The following is a 14,777-nucleotide window of genomic DNA, read 5'->3' as shown; positions in this document are numbered from 1 at the left end:
TGGGTAGCAACTTTCAGGGATTTATGTACCTGGACACCAAGATCTCTCTGCTCATCTACACTACCAAGAATCTTCCCATTAGCCCAGTACTCTGCATTCCTGTTACTCCTTCCAAAGTGAATCACCTCACACTTTTCCACATTAAACTCTATTTGTCATCTCTCAGCCCAGCTCTGCAGCCTATCTATGTCCCTCTGTACCCTACAACATCCTTCGGCACTATCCACAACTCCACCGACCTTCGTGTCGTCCGTAAATTTACTAACCCACCCTTCTACACCCTCTTCCAGGTCATTTATAAAAATGACAAACAGCAGTGGCCCCAAAACAGATCCTTGCGGTACACCACTAGTACCTAAACTCCAGGATGAACATTTGCCATCAACCACCACCCTCTGTCTTCTTTCAGCTAGCCAATTTCTGATCCAAAGCTCTAAATCACCTTCAACCCCATACTTCCGTATTTTCTGCAATAGCCTACCGTGGGGAACCTTATCAAACACCTTACTGAAATCCATATACACCACATCCACTGCTTTACCCTCATCCACCTGTTTGGTCACCTTCTCGAAAAACTCAATAAGGTTGGTGAGGCACGACCTACCCTTCACAAAACCATGCTGACTATCGCTAATGAACTTATTCTTTTCAAGATGATTATAAATCCTGTCTCTTATAACCTTTTCCAACATTTTACCCACAACCGAAGTAAGGCTCACAGGTCTATAATTACCAGGGCTGTCTCTACTCCCCTTCTTGAACAAGGGGACAACATTTGCTATCCTCCAGTCTTCCGGCACTATTCCTGTCGACAATGACGACATAAAGATCAAGGACAAAGGCTCTGCAATCTCCTCCCTGGCTTCCCAGAGAATCCTAGGATAAATCCCATCTGGCCCAGGGGACCAATCTATTTTCACACTTTCCAAAATTGCTAACAACTCCTCCTTGTGAACCTCAATCCCATCTAGCCTAGTAGTCTGAATCTCAGTATTCTCCTCGACAACATTTTCTTTCTCTACTGTAAATACTGACGAAAAATATTCATTTAACGCTTCCCCTATCTCCTCTGATTCCACACACAACTTCCCACTACTATCCTTGATTTTCCCTAATCTAACTCTAGTCATTCTCTTATTCCTGATTCTTTCTTCTTTCTTTTGGGCCTCCTTATCTCGAGAGACAATGGATACGCGCCTGGAGGTGGTCAGTGGTTTGTGAAGCAGCGCCTGGAGTGGCTATAAAGGCCAATTCTGGAGTAACAGGCTCTTCCACAGGTGCTGCAGAGAAATTTGTTTGTTGGGGCTGTTGCAACCTATAGAAAGCCTTAGGGTTTTCCTTGATCCTATCCGCCAATGACTTCTCGTGTCCTCTCCTTGCTCTTCTTAGCTCTCCCTTTGGATCCTTCCTGGCTAGCTTGTAACTTTCAAGCGCCCTAACTGAGCCTTCACGTCTCATCCTAACATAAGCCTTCTTCTTCCTTTTGACAAGCGCTTCAACTTCTTTAGTAAACCATGGCTCCCTCGCTCGACAACTTCCTCCCTGCCTGACAGGTACGTACTTATCAAGGACACGCAGTAGCTGCTCCTTGAATAAGCTCCACATTTCGATTGTGCCCATCCCCTGCAGTTTCCTTCCCCATCCTCCGCATCCTAAATCTTGCCTAATCGCATCATAATTTCCTTTCCTCCAGCTATAATTCTTGCCCTGCGGTATATACCTGTCCCTGCCCATCGCTAAGGTAAACCTAACCGAATTGTGATCACTATCACCAAAGTGCTCACCTACATCTAAATCTAACACCTGGCCGGGTTCATTACCCAGTACCAAATCCAATGTGGCATCGCCCCTGGTTGGCCTGTCTACATACTGTGTCAGAAAACCCTCCTGCACACACTGGACAAAAACTGACCCATCTAAAGTACTCGAACTATAGTATTTCCAGTCAATATTTGGAAAGTTAAAGTCCCCCATAACAACTACCCTGTTACTCTCGCCCCTGTTCAGAATCATCTTCGCTATCCTTTCCTCTACATCTCTGGAACTATTCGGAGGTCTATAGAAGACTCCCAACAGGGTGACCTCTCCTCTCCTGTTTCTAACCTCGGCCCATACTACCTCAGTAGACGAGTCCTCAAACGTCATTTCTGCCGCTGCAATACTCTCCTTGATTAACAATGCCACACCCCCTCCTCTTTTACCATCTTCTCTGTTCTTACTGAAACATCTAAATCCCGGAACCTGCAACATCCATTCCTGCCCCTGCTCTACCCATGTCTCCGAAATGGCCACTACATCGAGATCCCAGGTACCAACCCATGCTGCAAGCTCACCCACCTTATTCCGGATGCTCCTGGCGTTGAAGTAGACACACTTTAAACCAAGTTCTTGCATGCCAGTGCCCTCTTGCGTCCTTGTAACCTTATCCCTGACCTTACTACTCTCAACATCCTGTACACTGGAACTACAATTTAGGTTCCCATTCCCCTGCTGAATTAGTTTAAACCCCCCCGAAGAGCACTAGCAAATCTCCCCCCCAGGATATTGGTACCCCTCTGGTTCAGGTGAAGACCATCCTGTTTGTAGAGGTCCCACCTACCCCAGAAAGAGCCCCAATTATCCAGGAAACCAAAACCCTCCCTCCTCCGCCATCCCTGCAGCCACGTGTTCAACTCCTCTCTCTCCCTATTCCTCACTTCGCTATCACGTGGCACGGGCCAATATTGAAATGCCTGCTAATAGTTGTTTCCTATCACATGCTACATACCCAGTAAGTATTTATTTAGAACTAATGTCTGCCATGTATCAGACTCCAGCAAGAGCAAAGATATTCTTTTAGTGCAAGCCCTTGCTGACTCTCTTGATTACTGACATCAGTTGAGGAAGAATCAAGGATTCAACTATAGGTGTCCAAGGCTCGAGTCTTGCATTTTCCTCACAAACATAGGATTTCATTGCCTATGTACCTGGAAAGTGCCATGTATTTTATTCGGAAGAACCCTCATGCTTGTTAATAAATCCCTATTTCTGCAATTTCTTCCAGCCCAATATCTTGTTCTGAACATTCCTCTTATTCAAACTTTCTATGCATTCTCCCAGCCTTTGCTCCACCTCTTTTGTGGAAAAGTATCTTGATGCATTGTGTTACCTCAGTAGAGAGCGCTAACTTTAAAACAAGCGATATGAAATTCTCAGACCGATTTAAAGAATTACATGACAAGATTTCATGTTTTTACTGGGCGAATATCCTCGTAGGAAGGTTTGCTAGTGCTGTTGGGGATGGTTTAAAATAGATTGGCAGGGGGATGAGAACCTGAGGGCAGTTTCAGATTAGACAAATTCAGAGCAGGGTATGGGAGGCAAAAAATTAGTGAGTGACTCTGAAAGACAGAAGAAGCAAAGATTAAACAGTGTTCAGCACAGGAATTTGGCAGTGTTAAAAGGTATTTATTTAAATGCAAGGAGTATAGCATATAAAGCCGATGAGCTGAGGGCACAGATAGACACATGGCAGCATTATATCATTGCTATAATGGAAACTTGCTTAAAGTGGGGCAGACATGACAGCTCAACATCCCCGGATATAGAGTTTTCAGGCAAGATAGAGAGGGGGACAAAAAAAGGTCAGGGTGTTGCATTATTGGTTAAAGAATCAATTACAGCTGTGAAGAGGGATGATGTGCTAAATGAATCATCAAATGAGGCCATATGGGTTGAGCTCAGAAATAAAAAAGGGGCAGCCACACTACTAGGAGTGTACTATGGACCCCGAAATAGTGAGAGGGAGATGTAGGCAAAATTCTGAGTGCAAAAACAATAGGGCAATAATAGTTGGGTATTTGAACTACCCTAATATCAACTGGGCACAGAGGGCACAAAATTATTGAACTGCATTCAAGACAACTTTTTTAGCTGGCATGTAACAATTTTTTTTCTCAAATAAACTTTATTCATAAAAATCTATTAAAAAAAATACATTACAAAACAGTTCAAAACAGCACCAAGTTGACATTCCAGAAAGTGCAAAGGAAATCAGTTTTCTTCAATACAGAAATGAGTTGCCTCACAACCCTTCCATTCCATTTTACATGCAATGTACATGTTACACCACACCATATTTTGGTACATACAGCCTGAGGGGTTTTCCATGGGTCCAGCCCCTTAGTTCACTATGGTGGGTGGACCTTACACAGTGTTCTTTCCCCATTGAGCTAGCATGTAACAAGCCCAACGAGAGGGGATGCAATTCTAGATTAAGTCTTAGGAAATGAAGCTGGCAAAATGGATGAAATAGCAATGGGTGACCATTTTGGAAATAGTGACCATAATAGTTAGATTTAGCATTATTATGGAAAAGGACAAAGAAATAGCAAGAGTGATTGGTAGAAAGATTAGAGGGGACATGAGGAAAAACTTTTGCACCCAGAGGGTGGTGGATGTCTGGAATTCGCTGCCCGGATCAGTGGTGGAGACAGAAACCCTCAATTCGTTTACAAGTAACCTGAACCTGCACCTGAAGTGCTGTTACCTGCAAGGCTATGGACCAGCTGCTGGAAGGTGGGACTAGAATGGGTGGCTAGGTTTTTCCAGCTGGTGCAGACATGATGGGCTGAATGGTCTCTTTCTGTGCTGTAACCTTTCTATGGTTCTTACTATAAAAACAAAACTAAAAATCAACATTAACTAAACAGTACTTAGTAGGTAGCTAATACACTAAATTACAGAGAAAGTATTTCCCAATTAACCTATTCACACACTCGAAAACCCCACACCACATTTATACATTACACAGTGTTCTCAGCAAAAAAGGTATCCCTGCAGTTAAACTCTTGCCAGCTGCAATGGATTGGATCTCCCAGTGTCCTTCTCACAGCCAACGTCCTTTTCACTCACTTCTTCCAAGCACATTTCACTGGACTTCCATTAATAAGGCAATTTTTGGTGGACCCCTTGGTCTTTTCTCCTCCCCAAACCTTGTGCCTTTGAACTGGATTCAAATCTTAGCAGCCTTTTACTGTATCAGTGATCTGTCTCCCCAGAAACAGCCCATAGGCCTCCTTCTCTCTCTCTTTAGGCTGCGCTGCTGATGGTCTTTGTTTCTTCCTTTCAGGCTCCAGACCTAGGAAAGCCTCTTGAATTTATCCAGATCAAAAGCCAATAGTTGTTTGCCTTTGACAATTCTCAGTGACATAAGTATGACTGTAGCAAAACAACCTGGGCTTCATTTCTTTCCAGATGTTAATAATTGCAACTTGAATCTGCATTTTAGAGCCCTGTTTCCCTGTTTATAATCTGTGAGTCTGGTAGAGCGACACTCATTGTCCTTTTAGGTGTTACAACCTTGCACCTTGCTTTCAAAAGGGTCTTTGATCTGAGTTCCTTATTCTCATGGTAACCAAGACCCCAGGCTTGTCTCTAGGCAGATTTTGTGTGAGGTCACATGTTTCCTCCAAATGTCCATTTTGCACTGCATTAAATATCACAGTTTTTAAATAATAACCATATTACAAAGTCCAGCATTCATAACAGCTCCGCTGTAAAAATTATAAATTGTTTTGACCTAGGCAGTAGGAGTGCACTATTCATTCAGTCCCACTTCTCCACAGGTCACAGTATATCAATAAATTTTCCCACTTACCAAAACAGCCAATTAGATACTCTATTTGTCCCCAGAATAAAGCACACCAACCAGGTTTCTTTAATAAGCAACAAAATTATCCGTTTATTATAAAACTAAGTCTTAACCAGTAATGAAGTAAATATATACATGAATTGAAATATTAAAGTTCTGTATTTTATATATATATCCTAGCCCTCACACACATGCGCATACATCCAAAAACCGGTTAACCGGAAAAGAGGGAATTTTGTTTACAGCTGTTTCAAAGGAATAAAAAAATTAGACTGCAATGATCTGGAAGGAAGTTCTTTGGTTTGGCAAGGTGCCACAAAGTCAAATAGCTGGTTGCCACCCAAAGTCTTTCCAGGTGAGGTTGATGAACAGTCTGTGTTGGGTAGGCGTTCAAAGAAATTCAACTATAGAAGGCTTCACATAGGTCCTCCATGGGTGTTGCAACAGGTGTCAGTTCTCACATTCAATGCAAATGTCCTTTTTAAAGATGCAAGGCTTCTGCAAATTCAGGGTTTCTCGAAAATGCAGAGGGCAACAGTACCACCTCATAAAAGTTTTTGCTTTTCAAGAGCAAGGATTCTTTACAGAGAGGTAATACTTTTCAGGTTCTTCTGATCTCCTGGCAGGTCCATCTGAAATTTCAACTCCCTGCTTTAGTCCAAGCCCACTGGCATTTAAAGTTCAAAAATGAAACTAAAATTTTCCAGAAACAAGTCACATGCTAAGTCATAAATTCTCTCTTGTTGCACAAAGGGTAGCTCTTAGGCCAAACCCCCTGCTGATTTCCTTGAAATTACCTGATTTCCAGTGTTTGTTTACTGGTCAATATCAGGAACCTCTTGTTGGTCTTGTTTTTTTAAAATAAAAGTATCCATAAAGTTCAGCTATCTCCAGATGTTTCAATGTCCTCTGAAATCCTTTTCAGTTTTTAAAAATATAGAATCCCAACTTTTAATACAAAAAATGGAAATCCTCGTACCTCAACATATAATATTGTAAACATTTCAATAATTAACATTTTACATATCACACAGGTAACAACAGCACTATTATATCTCCAAGATGTTTTCCTTTGTTATATCCTTTCTTTAAATTCTGGACAGAGCATCGGCAATTACATTGCTCTTTCCTGTAACATGCCCAATTTTTAGGGTAAATGGTTGCAACATTAAACTCCACTGGAATAATCTGACGTCGTTGGTCTTGAATTTCTCTAAAAACTTTAATGGGTTATGGTCGGTAAAGAGGACTATTTCCCCCTGACCATTATTGACATATACGTCACATTGTTGAAGAGCCAATACGCGATAGTGGAGTACTTCTTTTGGTACTTATTTAGTTTTATGGAGAAGTAAATGACGGGTCGTTTGATACTGTCATCATTATTTTGGTGTAACGCTGCTACTACCCCTACATCACCGGCATCAATAGCCACTTCAAAGGGCTTGCTAAAATTTGGTACTGCTATGATGGGTTCATTTATTAAAATGGCCTTTAATTTCTCAAATGCCATTTGACATGATTCTGTCCACTTGACTTTCATGTTTCTGTTTAACATATTTGTTAGTGGGGTAACTACTATACTGAAGTTAGCAACAAACTTTTAGTAGAACCCACGCACCCCCAGGAATTGTAATATCTGCTTTTTTGTCTTGGGGACTAGAAAGTCTATTATCGCCTGAACCTTAGCTTCTCCAGGCAACGCTTGACCTTGACCCAAGATCTGCCCCAAATAGGTGATCTTAGCCTTGGCAAACTTGCTCTTACCACATTGGCTTTCTTTAACTTGTCAAACATAGCCTTTAAGTTTTCAAAATGATCTTCCCAAGTGTCACTGTATACCAATAGGTCATCAATATACACAAGACAATTGCTTAGTCCAGCAATCACCTGGTTAGACAATCTTTGAAATTTGGCCATTGTATTTTTCATACTAAACTGCATGTCCTTACATTGAAATAGGCCATCTGGGATCACAAAGGCACAAAGGTCTTTGGCTTGGTCTACCAAGGAGACTTATCAATATCCTTTCAGAAAATCTAGAAATATACTGGGAAGTTCTTCCTGCAGAGCTTCAGTCTCAGCAACCTCAACTGGCTTTTCCGTAACTATTGGAAATGCCAATACCTTGTCTGCAGCTAAGTGATTTCTGAGCAACTAATCCACTCTTTCAATATGCAAATCAGGGATGACTACCACTGTGACAGGACCAGTGACTATATCACATTGTAAATTAACCTAATACAATGAAACAGATAAATGACCTCCCTTAATGCCCCACACTAGGACTCTTGCATTCATTGAACTACTTGGGAGAAAAATTCGCATCCTTTTCTACCATTAATGACTGGGTTTCCCGTATCTCTAAGCAAAATAATCGACTTGCCTACCTCACATGATGAATATGGGGACACCTTACCCTTGAACACAAAACTTCTATAATCTTCAGTCACCTGATTTAATTCATTAGCACATATGGGAGACCACTTCTGCTCATTATTCAAAATTCAGAGCCATGGACTAGTCAGCAGTGCCTCCTATTGGGCATCCTTTTTAGAACAGGCTTTCGGCAAACCTATCACGGCTACTGGTTTGCCTTTTAACATCGAGCATTCTGATTTTATATGCCCTCTTTTATTACAAAAATAATACATTGGTCCTTTTGACTCAACCCTAGTCTCCTGATTACCTTTCTTACTACTCTGAGGATTGCCTGTATCCTCTCTTTTACCCTTTTACTCACTAAAGCCAGATCTCTTTTTATTATCAATCTTCCTATCTCTCCAATTTCTCTGAAAGTTTCCAAACTGGAACCTGTCACTACTGCTTTTGTGGGTCAATTCGTAATCATCTGCCATTACTGTGGTATCCCTTATTTTACCAACTTTATGTTCTTTCAGGTGGGACCTTATTCCTGAAGGACACTATTTTTAAATTCTTCCATTAGGACTACTTCCCTAAGGCTCTCCAAGTCTTGCTCAATCTTTATTGACCAATACTACCTATTTCCTTCTCTCTAGCAAATTCCATATATATCTGGCCTTTTTTTTAATTCTTGATTTTTAGTCTGTAAGCCTCTGGTACCAATTCATAAGCATTGAGAACTGCAGTTTTAACCATTTTATAGTCACTTGTCTCTTCCTCCAAGACTGTTGAATATACCTCTGCTGCTTTTTCCACTAGCACACTTTTCAAGAAAATTGTCCAACTTTCTTTCAGCCATTGCAACTTCATAGGAATTTTTTCAAAGGCCACAAAGTACATTTCAACTCCTTCCTCACTGAATTTAGGCATGAAGTGAATATTCCTTACCAAATCAAAACCAAGAGTTAAATTGGATTCATCCTCAAGTCTTCCTGCCAGCCTCTTGTGTGCGTAATCTAAGTTTTTCTTTGTCCAGTTCAAATTTCCTGGCTTCTCTTTCTCTTTGTAAGTCTCCTTTTTCCTTTTCTTCCCTTTGATATTCAAATTCAAGTTATCTTATTTCAAATTGTAATTGTCTCTTTCTTTTTCTTCCCTTTCCCATTCTATGAGGAATTCCATCATCTCTTTCTCTTTTTCAAGTTCCAGTTGCTTCATTTGTAACTGAATTCTAGCTAACTCAATCTGGGTGGTACCAAGATCATGCTTTTCCTCCTCAAGGGTAAAATGCTGAGCCAACACTTCAACAATTTCTGCCTTTTTAGCTTTTGACTTTAAACTAACCCCACTTGCTCGACTGCAGCCTTTAATACATCTATTGTTAACTGTGTTAAGTCATTGTGAGTCAAATCTTCTCTCTCCACAAAGGCTTGAGTGTTATAAGTAGACATGCTGACTTTTCTTTGAGTACAGCAAAAGTAATTGTGAAATTTTGTTTGCTTAAATTCTAACAAATTCCAGTGTACCCATTTTACAGCCTGTGAGTTTGTATCCTGATGAGCCCCCAATTTGTTATGACCTTAGTAGAGACCGCTGACTTTAAAACAAGAGATATGACCTTCCCAGATCAATTTAAAGAATTCCACAAGATTTCATGTTTTAAGACTTTTACTATAACAACTAAACTAAAAATCAACATTAACTAAACAGCACTTAGGAGGTAGCTAATACACTAAATTAAAGAGAAAGGTATTTCCCATTAACTTATGAACACACCTGACAACCACACATCATATGTATATGTTACACAGTGTTCTCAGCAAAAAAGGTATCCTTGCAGTTAAAAGTCCCAAACTCCTCTCAGCTGCAGTGGGTTGGTTCTCCCAGTGTCCTTCTCAAAGCCAACATCTTCATCACTCACCTCTTCCAAACACATTCCACTGGACTTCCAGTAATAAGGCAAACTTTGGCGATCCCGTTGGTCTTTTCTCCTCTGCAAACTTCGAGTCTTTGAACTGGGTTTAAACCTTAGCAGCCTTTTGCTATAACAGTGATCTGAGAGCGGCTGTCTCCCCAGAAACAGCCCACTGGCCTCTCTCTCCCTCCCCTCTCTTTATGTTGCACAACTGCTGGACTTCGTTTCCTCCTTTCAGGTTCCAGACCTAGGAAAGCCTCTCGACTTTATCCAGTCAATAGGCATTTGCCTTTGACAATTCTCAGACACCATGGGCTGGATTTTAAAGCCCCTCCACCATCGGGAACGGTTGGGGAGGGCAATGAAGATCGGTACATCGGAGGCCCGCCACTGATCCCGATGGCGGCAGGCCCAATACTGATCTCAGTAGCGGCAGCGAGGCCTCGTTGTGGCAAGTGGTTCTAGAAGGCAGCTCACAACCACCTGCTCAAGGGCAACTAGGGATGGAAAACTTGCTAGTGATGTCCCAATCCAGAGAATTGATTATAAATAGAACATTGAGGACTTAGGCAATATATTAATGAGAAAACACCAAGGAAAATAATTTATCAGTCAGAAAAGACCACCAATAAAAAAGATGAGCGAATAGAATGACTCAAACAGTTCCAGAAAAATAAAATTGAATGCCAATCTTTCCTCAGTAACTGAAATTTCTAATGTCCAAAATAAGATTTACAATATATTAAAAACAAAGTGACTGATAATCTGTTTGCAAGATGGCAACTCATTCATCACTTTTCCTATTGACGGAGTGCCTTGTGCTAGCAGCTAGGTTTAATATGGCTCAAAAGACTAACAACTGATGACCAGGAGCTCACATTAAAAGGAATGTGCCCACTTAAAGGTAAATTGTTGAACAGACAATGTTTCAGCATTTATAATGGTTCAAAATTAATTTGAAATATTGGTCAACCTTTGCTAAGACTGTGAAGGGGCAGGAAAGATCTTCTAGGCTAAAATGAAGTGAATGAAAGCCAATATGTAATGGCTAGATTAACAAAAAGCAATGAAATTATGTAAATAATTATACTTCTCTTCTACCTCAAAGATCTTGCTGACTTAAGTTTCTTGGCATTCAAAATGCTCTTTATATTTTTGTAGCATGGTCTTTTTATGTAGTCATGTTGTACAAAACCTGTGCAAAATTCAGAAATTATTGTAATGCAATGAATGCTACCATCAGGGTAGCTCTGGACTCCAGCAGCCAACTGTCCAGTATCTCTGTGCTTTCAAATAAGGAAGACCCAAAATTAAGGCATCATGGATGTGTCTATAAAAATGGACATTGCCTTGTATTATATTTCTGTGGTCAGACTCTTTCTGTTCACGTAAACTATTCGGTTAATGGTCATATGGTTACCATTTATGATACCCTAAGCTCTTTGGTACCCTGAAATGCTGTAAATGATCCATCTGCTATGAAGCTGATGCTTCATTTCTACAGGGAAAGTAATGAAGTGATTTTCCCTTCCAAACGTGGCCCCTCTTCCTTGATTAATAGACTATAAATGGCTGACTGCCTGATTTGGCATATATCACCTGCAGTGGAATCCAGTTGCAAAAATGTTTGTTGCAGCAATGGCCTTCATAGGATTGTACCTACTGTTGAAGTTATTTGCACATCATCCTTGAAAAGATAACATAGCTCATGACAGCCTCCCTTGTGAAGCCATGACAGGATACATCAGGCATACCAAATAAACTATTTGGATTTGCAAATGCAGATACTGAATGTGTTTAATGCCTGTAACACATGATTTTCTTGTTCCCTTATGAATTCATCTAAATATTTACACCCTTGTTCAAAAAAATGGAGAAGGGTAAATCTGGCAATTATAGGCCCATTAGTTTAATGTCAGTGGTGGGGAAGACTTTAGGCCAACAAGTCTGCCATTTCCTCAAACTTCACTACAGTCTTGTGTCCTTCATTTCTTAGCGGTCCCTAACTGTTTATTATTAATGTACCTGGCTTTCATTGTTATTATTTGCCCTCTTCTTCAAATGGTACTGTGGGACCTTTTACATCACCGGGGGTGGACAAGGCTTCAATTTAATTTCTCATTTGTAAGATGGCAACACCTCCGTTTTTGAAAATTCATTTCAAGACGAGCGCATGAAGTCTACTTCAGGTTTTCAGTTCAGTTTACTGGTCACCTAATAGTACATACTAATGAAGAATTGTTTTGTACACTATCCAAAGAAATAGAAAGGAATTATAAAAATTATTTAAAAGCAAAATACAATTTCAAAGCTGTGTAACTGTCATACAAGACCTGTGCAAAATTCAGAAAACGTTGTCATGCAATGAATGCTACCATAAGATTAGCTCCGGTCTCCAGCAGCCAATCGTCCAGTATCTCTGTGCTTTCAAATAAGCAAAACTCCTATTTAAAGTAATAAAACAAATGGTATAAAATACAGAAGTCACTGTCTATAAGCATTTTTAAAAAATTCTTTCACTGGATGTGAGCGGCGCTGGCAAGGCCAGTATTTGTTGTCACTCCTAATTGCCCTTGAGCAGTTTGTGGTTAGCCGCCTCTGGAACTGGTGCAGTCATTCTGGTGTGAGTACACCTACAGTGCTGTTAGGGAGGGAGTTCCAAGATTTTGACCCAGTGACAGTGAAGGATCGGCGATATAGTTCCAAGTCAGGATGTTGTGTGGTTTGGCGGGTAACTTGCAGGTATGGTGTTCCCATGCATTTACTGCCCTTGTCCTTCTAGGTGGTAGAGGTCGTGGGTTTGGAAGTTTCTGTCGAAGGAGTCATGGTGAATTGCTGCAGTGCACCTTGTAGATAGTACACACTGCTGCCACTGTGTGTTGGTGGTGGAGGGAGTGAATGTTTAAGTTGGTGGGTGGGTTGCCAATCAAGCAGACTGCTTTGTCCTGGATGGTGTTGAGCCTCTTTGGCTCAGCACTGTATATATTTAGTCATTTCTCAGGTTAAAAAATATTATTTTTTAAATTGAAACTATTAGAAAATAGTGTTCATCAATTCTATGGAAGTGGCTGAAATTAGAAAACTTCCAACTGTCAAGAGTAAGGAAGTCTGTGTGGTTCTCTATGCAAAATAAGACAACAATGACTTCTAGAGTCCAGTTTCTTGAAACCTAAGCAGGCATTCATGAATCATTTCCTCAGCAACTGTGGTAAAACAACTGGTCTCCTGATTTCCATTGCATACATTAATTCAGCTCCCCACACTTCCAGATTTGATTACGTCCCCACACCAAAGCCTGTGATGGTGTCATCAGCATTCATCCTTAAAACCAAAGTATTTAATAAAGACAGGAAAATAAAGACTGTTAGAAGTCATCAGAATTCTTTGCAATAGTATTTTTTTTAATAATCACTATTGGTGAGACTTTCTTTCAAGATAAATATGATGGAATGTAAATAAAGATATGGTTTCATCTGAACAAAATACTCTGTTTTCAGCAGGTATATACATAAAATGTTTTCATATTCTGTTTCCTGCACAATAACATCATTTTTTCTTTTACACAGCTGCAACTTGAAGGTGTGATTACTTACAGAAGATGAATTGCATCCTGCTTTGAATCCTTGCATGTGAAGGTGACATTACATTTAATGTACCTTTCATTGGCAGTTCTGTCTTACAAGCAAGGAAAAGCAAAATTCCATATCCACTAATGCAGTTTAAATACACTGACATTCTCAAAGTCAATTTGATAAATTAATATTTACTAGAAAACTCTCAAAATAAAATATTAGTATTATGAATGTTGGTTTGTTATGTAATAATAAAATGGTGACTCATGACCTGGTTTAAATAAGATTGTAAGAATTGGTTGTCTTTTTATTATTAATGTTCAAGATGTGGCACCACTGGCAAGGTTGGCCCTATAAAGGACCCTAGTTGCTCTGAGAAGGTGGTATTAAGCATTGGTACAACTGAATGGCTTGCTAGAACACTTAAGAGGTCAATTAAGAGTCAAGCACATTGGTGTGGAATTGAGTCATACATAGACCTGACCAGGTAATGATGGTAAGTTTCCTTCCCTCAAGGACATTAGTAAACCAGTTGGATTTTTACAATGATCTGACATTTTCATGGTCACTTTTACTGATACAACTTTTTAAAAAATTATTTTTCTAAACTGAATTCAAATTCTCAAATTGCCATAGTGGGGTTTAAACTGACATTTTTGAATTCTTATTCCAGGCCCCTGAATTATTAGTTCAGTAGCATAACCACTACCTTACCTTACAATCATACAAAAATGACGCACAGAGAATGATTATCTGGTCCATCGAAGCTCATACAATCAGGATGCGTTAAGCATCGGGAGGCAGTGGCATAGTGGTAATGTCACTGGACTAGTAATTCAGAGTAAAGGCTAATGCTCTGGGGACGTGGGTTTGAATCCCACTGTGGCAGATGCTGAAATTTGAATTCAATGAATAAATTTCGAATTAAAAATTTAGTCTAATGGTGACTATGAAACCATTGTCGATTGTTGTAAAAATCTATCTCATTCACTAACGTCCTTTCGGGATGGAAATCTACCCTCCTTATCTGGTCTGGCCTACATGTGACCCCAGACCCACAGCAAGTGGTTGACTCTTAACTGGCCTAGTAAAGCCACTCAGTTCAAGGGCAATAAATGCCTAGTCTTCAATGCTCACATCCCACAAAAGGAATACAAAATCATAATGATACACCCACACCCAGCCAGCAGCCATGCAACATGGTTGTCTAAAAACTTTAATCTGATTAAAAAGTTAGAAATACCGAAAGATATGGAGTAGAAATAAAAACTGAAAATGTTGGAATTACTCATGTCAG

General features: G+C 40.1%; 1 protein-coding gene across 1 annotated transcript in view; it reads left to right on the top strand.

Annotated features, from left to right (window-relative positions):
* The window catches only part of LOC137367129 (33 kDa inner dynein arm light chain, axonemal-like), a 28,706-nt gene extending 15,161 nt beyond the window's left edge, over positions 1-13,545 (top strand). Inside the window, exon 6 of the mRNA XM_068028567.1 lies at positions 13,475-13,545. Coding sequence (XP_067884668.1) covers positions 13,475-13,510 — 36 coding nt within the window. The 3' untranslated portion in view covers positions 13,511-13,545. The remainder of the gene's footprint in view (positions 1-13,474) is intronic.
* Positions 13,546-14,777: the final 1,232 nt, after the last annotated feature.

Source organism: Heterodontus francisci, chromosome 3 (genome assembly GCF_036365525.1).
Source record: "Heterodontus francisci isolate sHetFra1 chromosome 3, sHetFra1.hap1, whole genome shotgun sequence".
NCBI classification, from domain to species: Eukaryota; Metazoa; Chordata; class Chondrichthyes; order Heterodontiformes; family Heterodontidae; genus Heterodontus; species Heterodontus francisci.
The sequence above is the reverse complement of the archived record's forward strand: the minus strand, read 5'-3'. Positions and strand labels throughout refer to the sequence as shown.